Here is a 19,160-nt window from a genome sequence, read left to right as displayed (position 1 = left end):
CATTGTAGAAATTGCTTGAAGCGACAGGGCTCCGTCAAACACGCATTAAAAATCAGGGCGGAAAAACAAGGCTGAATGAATCATCTGGACACAGGTCTTGTGTTTCTGTATGAATGGAACCTTTCAGGGAGCATCTGTGAAAACTATGTGTCATTTGTGCCTCATCTTGAGAAGGTTGACTGAGCATCCAAGTTCTCTCGGGACATCCAGCTGTGTGTGTATTTTTAGTCACGCGGACGAGCGAGAGCTGGCCAGCTCACACAAACGCAGGTTTCTGTTAGTCAGGTTAACAGGAACACTTCTGTTCCATGCACACACTGAGACCCAGATTTGATCATGAGTACAACAGATAGAAAACTTCACCTCAGGCGCTGAGATGAAAAAAAATAAACTGAAGAATCCTGCTGCCAAACTATTTGTGATCAACTACAGCCATGTGGGCTCAAAGTAGCGTCAGAAAGGCGTAAAGCTTGTAAAGTACTATCATGGTTTGTAGCACTACATGAGCCTTCGAACACGTGTTTAAAAAAAAGAACATGAGAACATCTAGTTTGCACCTGTGAATAAAAACATTGTACATGTGTAAAAATACTGTGTACAAAAGTTAAAAAGAGCATCTGTTTCTAAATACAGAGCAGAAAAACCCACCGCTCAAAGTTCCAATACATGTGTGCATGACGCTCATATTTTATGGAGGAAATCTTGGCTTCGTTACACCTCAATCTGACTGGATGGTGACAATCCAATCACAGAGAACTGTGATCAAACTGTCCAATCAGAAGGCACATGGTTGTGCTGCCTTCACCTCCGCTGCAGGTTCAGAGACTGAGGATTTTCAACATGAGTGGCTTTGATCTTTATGTGCTGTGATTGATTGCAGAACTCAGTTACTCTTCTGTTTTTCTAAAGGACTACATGTACATTTCAAAGTTCAGAAACAATGTTTACACGTTCTTGTTTTACTTTAGTGAATCATGTGCAGTAACTTCATATACTGTAGTAACCACTAAGGAACGCTAAGGAAATCTACTTAAAGACCCGTAAATGATTCTTTTAATGTTTTAGATCGAAGAAAGAAATGCTAAAAAGAAGCAGCTGTACTTCTGTTGAAATAGTGCATAAAAACACACATGTACTGGTCAAAAATGGAGCTATTGTTGTCTGCAGGAAGGTGAAATCTTTCTTCAGTTGAATACTAGTTAATTTCACCCAAATTATTTCAGTCTTCATTGTTCATTTAGCTGTTCGCATTTTAGCAAAGCAGGCGATTTGCAAGTCATAATTCGGCTTTATGCAAAGATTAAACTAAGGAGATTTGAAGCAATTTCTTATGTTTATGCATTTTAGTGATATGCCTTACAATACTTGCGCCATTCAGGTGTAAAATTAAGTATTAACATGTACTCAAACGAAGAAGCAGTGCATAGCATGGCCTGTTGAAATCCCCTGGGCTGAAGCACAAGAATATTTGAATCCACATTCGACATCACACAAGGTGATAATGGTAACTTGATATGCAGGTGTGCAATTGCATTGCCTGCAGCTTGAAACTCTCCTTACAAGCGTTCACTAACTGACGTTCAAATACTCTGGTTAGATAAAGCAGTATCTTGAATTTCATACATTTAATATATCATGTGAAGCTGCATCACCTTGGAATACCAGCTAAGTTTTAAAGCATGCTACCAACATGTACAACATGTACTCTGAATGTCTACTATTATTTTCTAGATCATTGGCAAGTTAATCAAACCCGCCTGGATCATAAATAAGCAAATAAGCGAATGTATTTACTATTCATAGAAGATACAATGACAGTCGGAAGTAAAGCCAGTATTTTGAGAGGCTTTACAAACGAGTATTAGAAGCCGCAACTCTTTGGCAAAGGAACTTAATCTGGCATTAAAGTTTGGTCAGAGCAAATTCAGAGATGCACATGGAAGCAGATTACATGTGTTAGAAATGACTTGTTTCACACTTGCTAAAAAAGAGTGAAGAGGCTATGTTAAACCCAACTGTAGAGTTAGAATTATCTCTTTTCACCGTTTTGCTGTTAAAGATTTCTTTTCTGCTCACTTCAACCACCCAGGAATAATGAGACGAATAAGAGTTTGATTCATTCTGTGAGAAATGCAGCCACACATAAGTTAGTGGGCTATCCACCAAATCAGGGAATCATATTCACGCTTGGTGGACAAAAAAGGCCAGATTAACAACCAGTTGTTAGGGGGCTTCCTGTGCCTTCACTTTCTGGATTTAAACATCAAGGATTTATTTGTTTTCTTTTAAACACCAAGTTCCCTCCACTATCAAAGTTTAGCACTGCGTATATACAAAGGATACTCAGGAGAACTGCAGTTCCTCCAGTAGCTTCCATTAGTGGATGCTTAGTGGATTGGTTTTGTGTTGAGCTGCACTCACGGACACCTGAGGATGACTGCCAACACCTGCCCCTGCAGTGGCCATTTTCCAAACTTTAGTTGGATATAACTGGGATTAACGGAAAAATTAAGATGCTGCTAGTGTTGATCATAGCAAAATGGACTCCTCCTACCATTCTCGATCAAATTTAGTGAGCAACTTAGCCCACAGAGGGAAAGTGACTGTAATATTTTTTCTCACATCTAAGCTGCTCGGTTCACCTAAAACAAACTCAAACCCTCTTTTCACCAATTTAGTGGGCTTAAATTGAGCTGCCCCAGCGTCTTATGTCTCGCTCAATTTCCCAACAAGTCAGAACTAGGAGGTGGGAAGGATGTCACGCCAAAGTTAACAGAGCTCCAGTTGCACGAAGGACGTGCTCACTGACAAAGCTTGCAGTTATTCCCAATAGAAGTTGACAACAGGCTGATGGGCTGTAGTTTGGGCATACAGACACTGTTGTAATAGGTTTACTGATACACATTTGTCTAATTTGACTGTGACTAATTCAATGAGACACAAACTGATGTAAGTGCTGACAAATGCTTTATTAATGCAGCTATCAACCATTTTTATGCCTAGGTCAGCCATGTTGGATTTAGTGATTTGGACTGAAACCGTACACTCCTCTTTAATAAACTGGCTTTCGAATGTGTTCCATTTCCTTTTTTTTTTTTTGTTACAATTGGGAACTGAGAAAAGTTGCCTTCCAAGTTTAAATCAAACCATTTGAGCACACTGAAATAACACTGCACCTTTTTATGGTTTTAAAACCATAATGAATGATAGTCGAATGGTTGATGATATTTTTCTATGGTTTGACAAACTTAAATTTCTATTTATTTCTTGTTTACTTTGACTTTTGTGCTTTGAAATCAAAGCTTGCACAACAACTTTGTGCAAGGGGGAAAAGAAATTAAAATTCTGTTAATTTCTCCATGTTAAACTCAGTAAATGTTCATATTTTCATCTGTCAATCAAATACAAAATATATCTGCAGCTCAAACTCAACGTAAAAACTACTTTAAAAGCCTGTCTTTTACAACTGATAATAATAAGTGCAGTATTTAAATGTTCAATTGCATTCTAATTACAGATTTTGAACTAATCGGGCACTGGAGTGTGCCTGAAGTGATCAGAGGTTTGTGAGTGTGACGAAAGATTAAAACCAAATGACTGCTGCCGCTGTGGAATATAAATGTAGCAGTGCCAGAAAGTTAACTTTAAAAGGGAAAACAGGGGCCATGAAGAGACAAGCAAACAAACAAAAAAGGCCTCACATTATACGAGTAAATACATAATTCCAAATGGAAGCCTCGTATAAAACAAAGGGCAAACTCCACTTAATCACGAATGAAATTTGAAAGTAACCTCCCCCCCTCTGCTGCCCTGTCAGCAGCCTCAGCTGTGTCCCGCCATCTCCTGCCCCTCACATTTAGGCACGCACTGGAGGCTGACTGCATGCGTGAGAGAATGTAAGCACATGGCCCAGCTTGTCTTACACTTTGCCTTCATTTCTGAGTTTGGTTTGCAAGCTTCTCACATGTGATACTAGCCTCCAGGTTGGCTCTGAGCAGCAGGGCTGCGTAACTAGCTACAAACGTGCACAGGAAAACAAAAATTAAGAACAGCAACAACAAAATTCCCATGTCGCCAAAACACAGCTTCAGATAAATGTCATACCTCGCCCCGGAGACAAAGGATATGTGTTTACTGGGTAACTTTGTGAAAGTCATAGCAGCCCAAGCAGAAAGGTTAGTGGTGAGGTTAGGCTTTATGTGGGAGTCTCCTTGGCAGACTGCACGCCTGGGATGAGCATCCACAGCCTACAGAGTGGAATCATGCGAGTAATCTTTACATTTCATCAAATTTTTTCCCCTCACTTCTTTCTTTCTGTTGTACTTCTCTCTCTCTCTCTCTCCCTTCTTTCACCTTCTCTCTCCAGGGATAGAAAACAATCTGTTAGGTGACTGGAAGGCCCCACAAACTCTGATTGTGCCCAGCATGCTCCAGTGCTTATGTGTTGCAGGTGTGTCCTTGTAAAGTTGTAATCTAAGTTTAAATCTCTAATATGATACTTTTGATCCTGCACACCAGAGAGAGGCGTTCGGAGACAGTGCCTGTATCAGAGTGGGGAAAGGCTGCAGAGACTTGACTGTAGCAGAAAAATGATTATAATCAACACTATATTTCAGAGCTGCAGCCTCTAGCAAAAAAAACCCAACACTTTTCGTAAAACTTAATAGGGCAATGGCAGATTGCTGTTTGGGCAACTTATTGTTACTGCTAAAGAAGACCATCAAGCTCAGGGAGAACACCACTAGCCTACAAAGATCACTTGATTGCAGTGCAAGCCATTATCATTTGTCTAAGTCACAGGAGAATTATACCTATTCACATGCTAAGCCTGTTGCTAACTCTGTGGAATAATGAGTTGGAGAGGGCAGCAATTCTTGCTAATGTCTAGTCCTGTCATTAGTATTTATTAGATGCCCTGCATGCATTATCAAACCCATTTAAAAGTTTCTGGGCATAGACAAAGTTTGGCTATCTACTCAGATAAGTGAGCGCAAAGCGAACATTAACCCGCTGATGCTGCCTCTGGCATTTTTATTCTTTTTTTTTTTTTTTAAACTGAGGTGTTACGGGGCATCTGCAGCTGTTTTGGGTGCTGAGTTCCCCCTCTGTTGCAATTAACGGCTTCTCATTAGAGAAAAAACTCCACTACCGAGCAGCTCCCTGGTAGCTCCTGCTGAGTTTACACTCGGGTTTTGTTGGCAACACTCCGCAGCTTACAACTCCAAGGCCTTTAATATTTGACTTGCATGAGTAAATCCAGTTATATTCGACGACCTCTGGCACAAAGTTTTTGACATTCGGGCCCATTTGATGTGCAACCTGAATTACCTACTATACACCCAAACAGATCTCCTTCCTTTTAAGAGAGAGTTAAAGTGCTGATACACTGCACTGTTCACATTTGAGGCCTCTAGGAATACACTCAATGCTCAGTGTATGATCTTACAGCAATGAAAAATAGAACTCAACTTCTTTTCAAATCTAGGTTACAGAGAGGTGAACAGGGTTCTTAATTTATCTTTTGATTTTAAGGAATTTAAGAAGGAAGTTCAAAAGTCAACTGCGGAATACAACCGAGTGTAGTACTGTACGACTCTGAAGTAGCTGAATGTTCTTCAGTTGATGGCTTAGGCCTCTCTTTATGGAGTTTCATGTTATGCTCTGCTTGCGTGGGTTTCCTTGAGCTGCTTTAGCTTCCTCCCACAGTCATGCATGTTAGGTTAATTGGTGATTAAACTCTCTGTAGGTGTAATTGTGAGTGTAAATGGCTGTCTTGCTTTAACCTGCGATTGACTGCTGAACCATTCAGGGAAATATTTGGGCTCATTCTACCCAATGTTAAAATTTTCCTATGTTTTTGCGATATCATTGAAAGGTCAGTGTGAGCCTTAGATCTGTATATCACAGCTGGTTAGAGGGTCAGAGAGTATCAGAGAATGGACATAGTGAAGGTTCTGAGCGAACCTGCCATGTTCATCACACATCTTCATCATTGCTAAGAAAACTAGTGATTCAAACTCCCAAACCACATTCTTGTAGACTTCTGCAGAGACCACCTTGATTGGAGACAACACAAACTGGCCTGGCATTTTAAAGGGGTTTTAAGAAAATGAGCTCAAACTATTCTGAATAGCTGAAGTACAGTTTGGTGATCAATTTTCTGCATTAAAAGATTGCTAAAGAGTTTTTCTTTCAAACTGTGTGATTGACACAGAAGGATAGAAGTCTCACAGACTAAAAAGTTGGATTCTAAAGAAATTCTAATCCACTGGCTCAGCCTGAGTAGCTGACAAAGGGGCGAAATAAAACTGAAGTTACAAATAATTAAAGGCTCCTTTAGAAATCCTTTGGTTTCAATAGTGACAAAACATTTCTAGCTCAGGCAGACAACCTTGTCGTTGACTGTTCAATTCAATTATATCCTGCATTTTTTTTGCCAACGTAAGGGCAAAGAAAGTGTCACAGAGACTAAAATCGTTTGAAAGAGTTGAAATAGAAACTGCGCTCAAGCCCCCGCCACCACAACAGATTTGAAAAATCTGCTGGTGGCAGCGTGGAAACTGAAATTAAATCCTTCAGCATTTAGATCCCTGTTGTATTAATGACACAAAGCTTGTTCACAGTTGTTGTTTTTTTTACATAAAATTCTGTTTTTTGTTTCTTTCTTTTGAACAAAAGTTAACAAAAACATACCGAAATGAAGCGGGATGGCACAAGCACCCACTTAGAGCAACTTGAACCTCCGTGCGTGCCAACCAAATAGCTAAAGTTCAAGCAGAAAGAATTTGTCAGGGTATTAAGTAAAAATGGGGACAGTCTGATTGGATTGTCAACATATAGCTCCAGCTATAAACAATCAGGCTTTTTTCCCCTCTCACCTTTAACCCTTTCTCTTAAATCTTCTATTCGGTTTTGCTAACTGAGGCATTACTGGGATAAAGAAATACAGCTGTTAAAGACATGGCTCACAATTCTTGCATCGGTGGAGTAGAGAAAGACCAGAGGAAAGTTGGGGAAGCATGGAGCAGGTGGTAGGTGCCGAGCAGGGGCAACGCATGAAGTTGAGAGGGAGGGGAAAAGGCGAGTTGGTATGGGAAGTTGGGATAGTTGGAAGGCTATAAAGGCATATGAAAGAAACAGACAGTTGGATAGAACGACACAGGTGGGAGTGACAGGTTGAAGAAGGGATGAAGAAGCAAGGGAGGAGGAGACGTGCTGCCCTCTCTAGCGTGGCAGGGAGCCGGGCGACTGCTCCTCGTCTGTGATTATGCGTACAGCAGCCGGGCTGTCAAGCTCCAGGTCCTTCCACTGTGCCGCCACCGAGCTTTATCTTGAAATCCAAGTGATTAATGAAGCTGGTGCCGCGTTCTGCATGGAGTAGGTGGACGAGGAATGATCAATCTTAATGAGCTATCTGCTGTCCCTATATTAACTGTGGGGGGATACAATGTATAGGGCTGCTAGCGGTGCTCCTCTCCTTTAAAATACGATAACGAGGGCGAGATAGAAGGAAAGCGTGAGGCCAACCCCCCCCAATGCTTATGGCTCACAGCCGCTGTCTTACCTCACGTTTCCTCTCCTCTACCCTTCCCTCCTCTTTCTGCTCCCTCCTGAGAGCTGAAACCATACTAGAAACAGCTACACATCTCAATGGATGCCATCCTCAGCAAAGTTAAAGAGACAGTGTCAGGTTGCTGCTGGGCACATAAATGCATCACTCATGCCATTCTAAAAGGAGATGTTTGACTCAATACCATTAATATGTAAGCTCCATATAGACCTTTGTGCCAAGGTTACTCATGAGCATATCACCAAGGTATTGCATGTATTCATTTAAGAGAATTACCTGCATATACAGAGTGATTGGATTGTCCACAGTGATAAATTTCAACCTCATTAATAATTTGCAACGTTCGCAGCTGTTGTGAATCCCAGTTCAGCTTCCTGTAGCGCTTTCTCAAATTAAGGAATGTCATGAGAGGGAAAGCGGGAAAAAAAAAAATATTGAAAAAAAAAAAAATCACATTCATGCATTTTAGATCGCAAGTTAAGCCTGTTTTGGATTAATAATAACCCTACTTCTTCTTTAGCTAATCCTGACGAGGATGGCTTTAAGATAATCACCCGGCACAACACCATGGCGATTCTAATTAATTTGCCACTGCTCATTCTGCGTTCGCTGATCTGAGTCAGCATGTTGGATATTAAAATTGAAAATAAAAACCAACAGATTTAGTATTACTTGTCTCACTGGAAGTACTATTGTATAATTTGCCAAGAGGATGTCGTCAAGATGCTCTGCACTCTGTTAGAGGAGACATAGAAAGAGGGACAATAGCCAGAAACTAGAAATGGGAAGGTTTAATTAATGTTTGTTATGATTAATGGTCTCACCATTAATAACTGGCCTGTCATGCAAGCAGTTATTCCTAGCGGTTGAATCAAAATTAATATTTACACATCACTAACATTACCAATAATTCTTTGAGCTATAGGTTTACTTAGTAATAACAAATGGCCAGCAATTAGCAGGGATATAGATTTAAAATGTCATCATATCCAGTGACTTCATCAACCAGTAAGAAAGTTAAATTGCATCTAAATACCAACATAACAAAGTTTATCAAAAAATAGCAAAGAATACTTGCCCCTTAAATAAACAGCGCCAGCATACAAAAACCAGCCTTGTAAACACAGACTGTCCCACTAATCTGGTGATCTAAAATGTTTCCCTTTGTGGTAACATTGCAGAAATAATGAGACTCGATATGCAAGCGGATAGTGATGCTGTGGTGACAATATGTGGGGCCCAAAAGTAAGCAGATGTGAATATGTAATTAAAATCGTACTGAGGCCCAAGTATGAATACAGCAGATAAGAGAGATGAAATGGTCACAGCAGAGCAAGGACGCGCTGGATGTGAGGCTGCGCCAATCTTTCCGTGGCAAAGTAAAACTCTGATCTTAACTCAGCACGACATCTTAATTGCATTCACTAGCAGTTGCAGAGCGGCCTCGTCCCCAGATGAAGGTTGATGTGAGCTGACTGGAAGATGAACTTCCTGGGCAGAGAGGATGTGTACGATGGCGGCTGGAGTCCGTGTTTGTGTGTGCTGGGACCTCACGCGTGAGTTTATGCTTGTGATTGTCAGTGTTCATAGATGGATTTCCACTGATGTGTGTGTGTGTGTGTGTGCGCGCGTGCGTTTGAGACAGAAAAGAAAACAGAGCTGGGAAAGGCCAGTGAAATTGAGGGAGCTTTAAGACAATATTTGATGTGACAAAAGAAGTGAGGAGCAAAGGTGAATGCTCAGTACTGCAGTGGGTGGCCCGCAGATCCGCCCATGACCTCGAACTTCAATTTCAGCCAAAGCCTCAGACACGTACAGCTCCTCGTTTCGCTTCTACCGTGACAGCGTGAAGCACAACCGCAACCCTGCTACCAACAGCAGCCTCGGTCCTTGGTACATGTTGAGCTATGACAACAAAATCAAAAGCTTAATTTAAGTAGCTGGCATGGGCGACGGCAGATTCTTCTAGAACAGGCTCAGATGTGAAGGAATAATTACTTCCTTTTGATATGAATATGTCTTTTAGTCGTGAGCTGCTTTTAAATTGTGCTCAGACACATTTGCAGTGAACGAGTTCATCCCCACAGAGCCTGGCACCAGCTCACCCTGGCTGATATTCATCAGGACAGCCATCGATTTTAATGACTTGGTCAATAGACACACACCGACTCCACTCTCGGCATCATCCTCGCTCTCTCTCTCAGTATCTATCTCTTCTAATCTCACCTCCTCCTGTGTACTGTTCCTTTTTTTTTTAAACTGTCCTTTTAAACAACAATGTCAGTCATTTTGGATCCCCACATTCCAGCAAATAAGCTATCGGTTGCGACTTCTGTGGTGCCAGCTACAGATGCAGAGAGATTATTAAGTGCAGAAGCTTGGCAAGATTGTCTTTTATAGCGATAGAAATCAGCGTTTGAGGGAAACAAAGAGGAGACGATGAAACATAAGCAAGAGAGAGTGGTGGGAAGGAAATTAACAACAGAGGAGATAGGAGTTAGATTTGTGGGCTATGACAGGCAGGTATTATGAAAAGCCCTGCTGTAGATGGAGAAACTCGGTAGGCAGATCACAGCCAGGTGACTGACATCTCTCAGTAGGTGATGAAGTTAAAGCTGCCTTCCAGCTGCTCTGTGTGAATCCACACACACGTATATTTATTTATCTATCACACACACACATATATATATATATATATATATATATATATATGACACCTGCATCCTAAAATACACACACACTACATACTGAAAACGGGATGATTCGACAGACACACAGATGGACACAGAGAGGGCACACAGTTGTTGATGTGCCCACTGATGCAGAGCAAAGACAAATTGCTCCCTTTGAAGGCAAAGCCAAATCAAACACGGACTGTGATTTCTGTCACCGTGGTGTTTGGCTTTAAGGCTGGCATCTGACAAAACATCTACACGGTCACACCCAACAAGTTGCCGCACACACACACATGCACGGACACCCCCACACACACACACGGCCTGTTGTGAGGCTGGATTAAGGAGGAAGAGCTCTGTCAGCTGTTCCAAGATCCATGCCTTTACCATCAAAAAGCCACAAAACCGCCTCTGCACATCAGTGCTTAGCAGCATTGTCTCAGGAGGCTCAGACATCCTTTTTTTTGTGTTAAGTTTTTCCAATACATTTAAGTGGTGGCTTCAGTGTGTCGAGCAGTTGCATGCAGCACCAAAATGCAAGATACCTGTCCAGATTTTGACCTTTTGCAAGTTCCCGTTTGGTCTTTGAATGTGAAAATTCCCACCAGAATGATGGATCCATACTTAAGCCTAACACTTGAATTTGCTGGTTTAACATAATTATTTGAATTTCAATGCTGAACTATATTGAAGCAGCATGCATCAGCCGGCTGGATGGTGCATGTTTGCGACAGTCCTTTCTTGGCTTTTTCTAGAAAAAAAACTCAAACAATATTAAGCCTGCAAAGTAACCCTTATCAGAGCACCAGATTACTCACCTATACCCTGTAGCTCCTTTTGCGCCTTTTCATGAACTATATCCATTTCTTTCTTTCTCTTTCTCCTCTTTGCCAACGGCAGGCTGGCACTTTCTGCAACTGTGACAGAGGAGAGCCAGGGTGGAGGTCTCAGGAGCTTTGCCTCCATATTCTAACACGATGCAACTGCAGCAGGACAGAAGGTAACCTTGCCACATTCGTATGCGGTGTTAATTGATTTAAAGCAAACTACATACTACCTGAGGGCGGTTGGGATTTGTGAGCTCTTCAATGGACAAGGCAGGAAGTGGCAAAGATGAACAAAATGACAGAAGGGCTAAAGCTCAGCAGGCCAGAGCAGTCAGTGCGGCAGTGTTGTGATTACAGCAGCAAAGTGTAGTATTCCTGTCTTCTGATGAGCCGTCACGACTGATCAGTTTTTCCTATATCTGCTGCACTTTTGACATTACCACAATGACATGCTTACTAAGGTCCATTCTGTGCCAAGCAGGGATGAAAAGCTTTAGGAAATCTGAGATTCAAGGGCCTGCATTAGCAGTTTGACCTTCATCGAGGCCTGCACAGGCTTTCAAAGCTGAAACAGGGATGTTTCCGTTCTGACATCACAACACAGAAAGTGAAAATCTGTGACCATACAAACGATGCGCATTCATAGTTGAATCTTAATAGAGGATTTATCATTTCTGTAAGATTGATAAGTAAAAACACTGTAATTCTAATAAAATCTAATCAAATCTTTGGTCTATTGGAAGAATTGTTTTTGACATGTAATTGGACCCTAACAGTCTATTCAGCACAGAAGAAATTCGAAAGCTTGTATTCGACTGAACCAAGCGGATGAGCTCATCTAATTATCCAATTCCATTTCTACCTGCAGTCTCATTTTAATATATCACAGGCAGCCTCCCCAAATAATTGCTTTTTTGCTATCTACAAGTTCATTTGCACCCATTTTATTGATCAAAATGGGTCAGGTAAAAGAAAACAATCTAAAACGTGAATTAAAAGCTTCATTAAATGCGAAAATTGGTCAGGGAATTGCGAACATCTGCTTCTAGCATGCTGCGTCATAAACTCCAAGGTTAAAGCAAACACCGATTTATGGCTTTGCAGACTCTGGCACGAGGCGGAGCTGAGAACCAACAGCACAAACACAGCACAAGTCAACAAGGCTTCAAAAGATTTCAGCAGAGATGTGACGGCAGAGACTCAAAGCCTTTCCTGCCTCGTGTTTAGTAGGACTTTGGGGGGGGGGAGTTGAGGGAGAGTGCAGTGAAAAGATTAACCTGACGCAGTAAAAACCAATTCCAGAGCACAGTGTTACACATGTTACTGTGCTGTGGCAGTTTAAGATCAGTACATGTTATTTTCCCAAAGAATGGTTTATAAGGGGCATTGCAGCTTTTAGCCGCATTCGCCTCTCTCCTCCTTTTAGACGCACTCTATTCTCAACAACCTTGTGGAGCAACTTTGAGGTGAATTGGCTCTGGTTGCAAATTCTGTCTCGACAACCCACTGCTTGAATGTTAGAAGCCTTGTTTACGACTGTTGGCATCTGAAACTGCTCTGGTATAAAGACGAGGGGGTTAGAGGTCTGCGTTTTTCATTCCAGAAAGGCCCAACATAAGAGCAGGTCACAGTCAACAGAGGTAAGAGTACATTGATTTCATACTAAACACTTTCCCAGCTTGGATTCAATTCAAGGCTCAGGTAGTCAACCAAACAAATCTGATTGGATTGAAGTTAGGATTTTAAAAAATAGCGATAAATAAAACAAAATATTTGCCTCTACAATGTGCACCAGTCGAGACTGTCTGTGCTTACCTTTGGGATGTCCTGGGTCACTGAACTCATACTTTCCACTCCCGACTGTCCTCAGCATTTGCAGCCCGTTCGGACCATCCTGATTGTCTGCTGCTGTGGGCATGGCGTGCAGTGCCTGTCCGTTGGTGAGAGGCAGGGTGAGGGGCTGGAGGAGGCTGGGGTGAGAGGTTAAGTGGCCGTTGCCCATCATGCTGTGAGGATTTGGATGAACCACCTGGTTGGCTTGGGCTGTGAGTGCAGACGGTGTAACTGTTGGCTGAGCAGCGTGGTACGGAGGCTGACTGGGCATGCTCAGTACCATAGAGGGCGGCTGCTGAGTCGACACTGGCGTCAGCTGAAAATGGGCTGTCATGAGGGGGTGCTGCGGTGGCATTGGTGTCTGAATGGAAGGGGTTACTCCTATGATGGGCGACTGCGCAGTCACGCTGTGGTTGAAAGATGGCGGCTGAGGGAGGGCGTAGGTATGGGGCAGGAGACTGGGTTGGCTGACAGCTGCTACTGCTGCAGCCCAGGTTGGACCTGATTGGCAAAAAGGAACAGATGGAACAATTATAAATTCAGTTTACGCATCGTAACACCAAATGCACCATTCAACCAATTTCTTTCACATTTCCTCACATCAAAGCCTTTTTTACCTGGGGAAATTCAGCATTGTGCTCATAATATATTGCTGGAAAAATCAGGATATAGGGAAAGTGATTTATTGGAACATGTATATTCATTAAAAAAAACGTAAAATAAAAGGTTTGTACAGTTCAAACAAGCTTGAAAGTCAATATTTGGTATGAGTAGCTTTATTCTTCAACACAGCCTGAACCCTCTCAGACCAGCTTTCTTGTAACTTCTTTAAATAGTCTTCAGGAACAGTTCTGCAGGCTTCCCAAAGCTCTTCTTTGGATGTCTGCTGCCTTTTGTTCCGTTCTCTGTCAGGATGATCCCTCACTGCTTCAGTAATGTTGAGGTCCGGGCTCTGGAGAGGATTCGACCCTCCAGAAGACCCGTTACTACTGATTTTTAGTCCACTTCTTGTATCATTTGGTATAGCTCAGCCTTTTCTCCCTGTTTCCTTTCCTTAAGAATGGCTTCTTGACAGCCACCCTTCCATGGAGACCATTTCTGATGAGGCTTCTTTAACAGTGGATGGATCAACTGAAGGTTCAGAAGCATCTCTCGGGTCCTGTGTCAGGTCTTTGCTGGAATCTTTTCTATTTTCACTTTCAGATACTGTTCATCTGCTCTAGATAGTTTTTTTTTAAAGGCCTAATACTTCATCTTTTGTCCTCCAGTTTCCTAAAACTTTATGAGGACACACTGCACATCATGCTGAGATAAGCCAGGTTTTTAGCGGGTATCTTTTTGGGAATCACCTTGTTGGTGTAAGAATACCATTTAATGTCTGTCAAACTGTTATCTTCGGCATGATTTGTAGATGCGATTGAAGAAATGGACATAAATGACGATTCTTTGCGACAGGCTGCTAATAACAAAGAACTGACAGAATTAAAATTGGTTCTGTGCAAAACTGTCATGCATCGACACTGGTTCATATCTTGAGTTCATTATCTTGTTTATACGGTCAGCTTTTAGTGGCTTAAACATAAAAACACATTTCTCAAAAAAAAAGTCTCAAACAAAGGTTGGACAGAAAGCGAGTGAAACAGAAGCCAGTGTTCAAAGAAAAGAAAAAAAATGAAAGACCGTCAGAAAGCTTGAAGAACTATTGCTCATGTTCACAAAAAAGTCTGGCAGCTGAGAAGCAAAACATGAAAAAAGGAGGGTTGCCTCACGACTTTTTCACTGTACTGTATGAATAATTATTAGAGACAAGTCAAGCTGACCACAAATTTGTAGAACAAGTGCATTTCTGTCCCTATAATTAAAATAATGGGTATTCAACATTTCTAAGCAGCATCATTGAACCTCCCCCAGCAGGTGAAGACAGACTCCAGCGAGTCTGCTGGTTAGCACACCACCAGTGCTCCACTCCAGTTTGTTTTGACTATAAATCAAATCTGAGGGAATGTATAGAAAGTCAGAGTCGAGATCATAAAAAAAATTAGAGATTTAGTCTGCCACAAGATTAAAAATGGTTTGCTGAATGCAAAAGAAAACGTGTTTACTGCATGCAGCATTTGGCATCATTATCGATGCAGGAGTCTGTGTTTACTCAGACACTCAGAGCCAATCATTTCTCTACCCTGAGGCGATAGATGCTGAGGATGTGCTGGACATATTGGACCTGAATGCAGCCTCCCTCCCTCCCTCCCTCCCTCCCTCTCTCTCTTCTACTTCATCTCTAGCCCCTCCTGATCTGGTCCAAGCTCCAAAAATAGCCTAGCACTCTGCTAAGGGGCCAAAGGCTAAATCACAGCATGCAAAAAGCTGCAGAAAAAAAAAAGAAAAAGTCCACATTATTCATGTACTAACCCTGCTGATATAATAATTTGGGCAGGGATGGACGGGGAGCAAAGAGAGATAAAGATACAGAGTGGAAAGAAAATGAAAGAAAAAAAGAAGGTGGAAATAGAGGACTGTAGAAAAGAAGCAAGTTCAGTTCATAATTCACAAGTCATTGAGATAGTCGGCAATAACCCTACATTTAATTTCCCCTTTCTGTAGCTCTTTTTGATAAAGGATTCAAATAAATGAGGTAGTACAATAATTCTGTATCTAACAAAGATTCAAAGTTTTAATGTAGAAATGGCATTCATTATAATTTGATATATATACACATTGTGTCTGCCCTTCAACTCCACGGCCTTGAACTTTTCCAGCTCTTCACTTCTGTTACCAGAAAAATATTCAATGAATTTGGTAAGAAGAATTTCATTGTTACAACCCAACAATGACCAATACAGGCCTTTGTTGCAAACTGAACTGCATTCACATTAAATGTATTCCGAGCTCATTTACCGTCTCGCTCTTCAGAATCAAATATCTAACTCAACTTATTTCTTATCTATTTACTCCGGATTTTAGAAAGCAACGGTTTCAAACACAAATAAGATGAAGTTGAACCAAAACTTCTTTTTCAAATAAACTTTATTTAACTCGGACTGTAGACACGACAGTGAAGTTTGTGGTGAAAGGAGCCGTTGATTAATTCTGGCACAGTTGGCAGAGAACTTTCTGGCAACACAGTTCAGTGAAGTGTGGAGAAGAGTTGGCTTTGCTGCAACGCCAGTCACAGTTTGGAATAGCGCACATGCGAAAATCAATATGCAACACTGCGCTGGGATTTAAGCGTCATATGCGACAGCGTGCTGGGTCGGTGACATATCACTCTCCTCCTGCTTCGCTCCGTGCTGCAGCGTGGGTGTGGGGGCTGCTGTGGTGGGGATGGAGCAGAAAGAAAAACCTCAAGGCTCACCACAGAGCTCCAGACTCTTCTATCAGGACTGCATCCCTTCATTAAAACAGCACCACTAACGGTTTTCACCAAAGAAAGAGTCCTCCTTCAATAATTAATACACGAACCCATATACATGTAAGACATGCAAATTATAATTGGGAGGCGCATGGAACAGGAGGCAGCAGGGGATGAAACATGATTCTTTGCCACCACAGAGCAGCAGCTGTCTATGATGTGGATTTGTTGGGCCAGAATTTCCGCTGGAACAAGCTCCCGTGCCAGTATTATTCTTAAATGAGGCACATTTTGTGATGAGCAGGAGGCAGAGGCCGACAGAGCAAAAAAAGAAAAAAAAGGAAATTAACAGCTCTAGGGCAGAGCCATTCTGGGTGAGTTCATTACAGTCCGAGTAAAGAAAAAAAAAAAAAAAAAAAAAAACTTTAATAACGGCTTAACTCGTTAATGTCAGGGCTGTGCACTGCACAGCAGTGGCACCACTGCTCTGTTCAAGTTTTAAAAAGGCACAGATAGAATATGTTTAAATGAGATGTGATGGAGCTCATCTGGAGTCCTTCAGCTATGTAGGTTTAAGTGTGACACATTCACTTGGTGCCATAACAATAAGGAAAGGATGGGGAGGGGGGGTTAAGAAGGCTCGTAAATGTTTAGTTTGTCTTTTTATTTTTTTGTCTTGTCTTTTTTTTTCCACCTTCCTGACATCAAACTGATGTTTCTATAATTTTATGCATGATTAAGCTAGTTTATGTAAAGCTGATATTTATGAACGTATATTATGCCTGATTATATCTGTAAAGTATGCATGTTTGGAAGGCAAGCATGTATTTTATGTAGGGCAAGACAGTCAAGATGCCTCATTAGCATTTGATGCTAGTGTAGCTGGCCAGAACCGTCTGGGGTGTAGCACATAAGTGTGAAGTCCATGTGGATGCTTACATCTGCTGCCTGCAGGCATACCAATGATGTAAAATCTGTTAAATTGCGTCAGGTAGAACCAGAGGAAGTGTGAATGTACCTGACCGTGTATGTAAATGCTGTGCGTGTGATTCATTACCTGTGGGCTCACCATCTCGATGTTGCTTGGCAGGAGGCTCATCGGTATCCCACGGTGTGAGCTGGTTGATGGGCGTCTGTCCCCACCTAACGCCTGGAGCCAGCAGCAGCCCTGGGGTCTGGCTGTCTCCAGGAGACAGTCCGGAAACCTGAAACAGAGCGAACAGATATGTGAAAAAGGGAGGAAATGGAAGGAAATGAAAGGAAAAAAACTTTCAAAAAACAAACAAAAGCATGTAAATGGTCCTGAACTCAAGTATATCAATGACTACGGACAACACAGCCATGTATTCAGGACATGAAGGTTTGTTTAATACAACTTAAGAACAACAACATCAGACATATTTAACACCACATATGCGGCGCAGAGTGAAAAACAAAAGACACCCCACGATTCAACTTGTAGAACCACATTTAGCTCTAGCAGCTTAAAATATTAATTTTCTGTCTGATGTTATCAGTCTCTCACATCATTGTAGAGGAATTATGGCCCACTTTACATCACACCGTTGCTTCAGTTCATTGAGATTTACAGTTATCAATTATGCATGGCTCTCTTAAGGTCCTGCCACAGACTGGATCATTGCAACACCTTGATTATTTTCTTATTTCAGTTGTAGATTTGCAGCTGTGTTTGGAATAATTGTCCTGTTGCATGACCCAGTTTCAGACAAGCTTCAGCTGTCAGACAGATACAGATGGTATACAGAGGAGCTCATGGTGGACTCAATGACTGCAAGGTGTTCAGGTCCTGTGGTAGCAAAACAAGCCTAAATTATCACCCTTCCACCAACGTGCTTGACAGCTGGTATGAAGTGTTTGTGCTGTGCACATGTGAACAGTCTTTCTCACTGTATAATGATGGACTAAAAATAGTTAAGAAATGCTCCCATAATCATTCCCAGACAGATGAGCGGCAATATTTGCTTCCCTAAGATCATTGCTGACGTTGTTCCCCTTTGGCATTGTGTTAACTCACACTTGAACACTCCAGACCAGAAAAACTGTCAGACCTCTGTTTGTAATGGAGCTTATTACACCTACTGATGATCAATTAATCGAAAGTATTAGCATTTGTTAGCATTGCTTAGCATTGGTTAGCAGCAGCTTGCTGCTTCCTACTCTCCAAACTAATCTGGCAGCAGTTAAGGTTGATATTTTTCACACACTTCTTCTGCATGTGACTTATTCATTTATTTAAAAAAACAACAACAACAACAATACCATGACATAATGATATATTTCCTGTGTTGCTTTTCACCTGAGGTTGTAAATATATATTTAAATTTTAAGACCTGTAAGGACCCCCCGCCAAATTATGTCCTGATACGCATAACCTTAGAATTGAATTAAGGTGTATTTTTTTCACGAGACAGTATTTTAAGAGTTGAATGAAAAATGCATCAAATCCCTGCCATCTGAACAGTTCTTTAAGGTCTAGAAGAGAGCCGCAATAATGGAGTGTGGTGTATAATTAGCAGTGAGTGAGTGATGATTACAGCCTATGCATAATGGGAGAAAGGGGGAAAAAAGTCCAGCTCGCAGTCTCAAGAGTCTCCGCAGACAGAGCAATATTTCATTTTTATATGTTAATAACAATTGACTTTCGAGTGTGGGTTACATTGAAGTGGTGACTCGTGCCCAGACAGTTTGTACATCCTAACTTTGAAAATAAGAAACCACTCTAAGCACAGATTCAGTTTTTTCTTCTTTCTTTTTTTGCAGGGATGAGAAAAAATAAATTGTGTATTTCCAACCAAAAGAAAATGAAAAGCTTCTCTGCGACGTGTGCGTTGGGTGAATCCGTTACAATTTTTCCAAACTAAGAGTTCCCCCCAAGCCTTCCTGGG

General features: G+C 41.6%; 1 protein-coding gene across 1 annotated transcript in view; it reads right to left on the bottom strand.

Annotated features, from left to right (window-relative positions):
- LOC140267162 (kelch-like protein 29) overlaps nucleotides 1-19,160 on the bottom strand; it is a 210,836-nt gene that overhangs the window by 86,830 nt on the left and 104,846 nt on the right. Inside the window, exons 4-5 of the mRNA XM_072362354.1 lie at nucleotides 17,312-17,459; nucleotides 12,888-13,406 (exon numbers count right to left, since the gene is read on the bottom strand). Of these exons, the coding sequence (XP_072218455.1) occupies nucleotides 12,888-13,406; nucleotides 17,312-17,459 (667 nt within the window). The remainder of the gene's footprint in view (nucleotides 1-12,887; nucleotides 13,407-17,311; nucleotides 17,460-19,160) is intronic.

The sequence above is a fragment of the Leuresthes tenuis genome, unplaced genomic scaffold (assembly GCF_036924035.1).
Source record: "Leuresthes tenuis unplaced genomic scaffold, fLeuTen1.0.hap1 SCAF_13, whole genome shotgun sequence".
NCBI classification, from domain to species: domain Eukaryota; kingdom Metazoa; phylum Chordata; class Actinopteri; order Atheriniformes; family Atherinopsidae; genus Leuresthes; species Leuresthes tenuis.
Note: the sequence above shows the minus strand (reverse complement) of the source record. Positions and strands in the feature narration are given on the sequence as shown.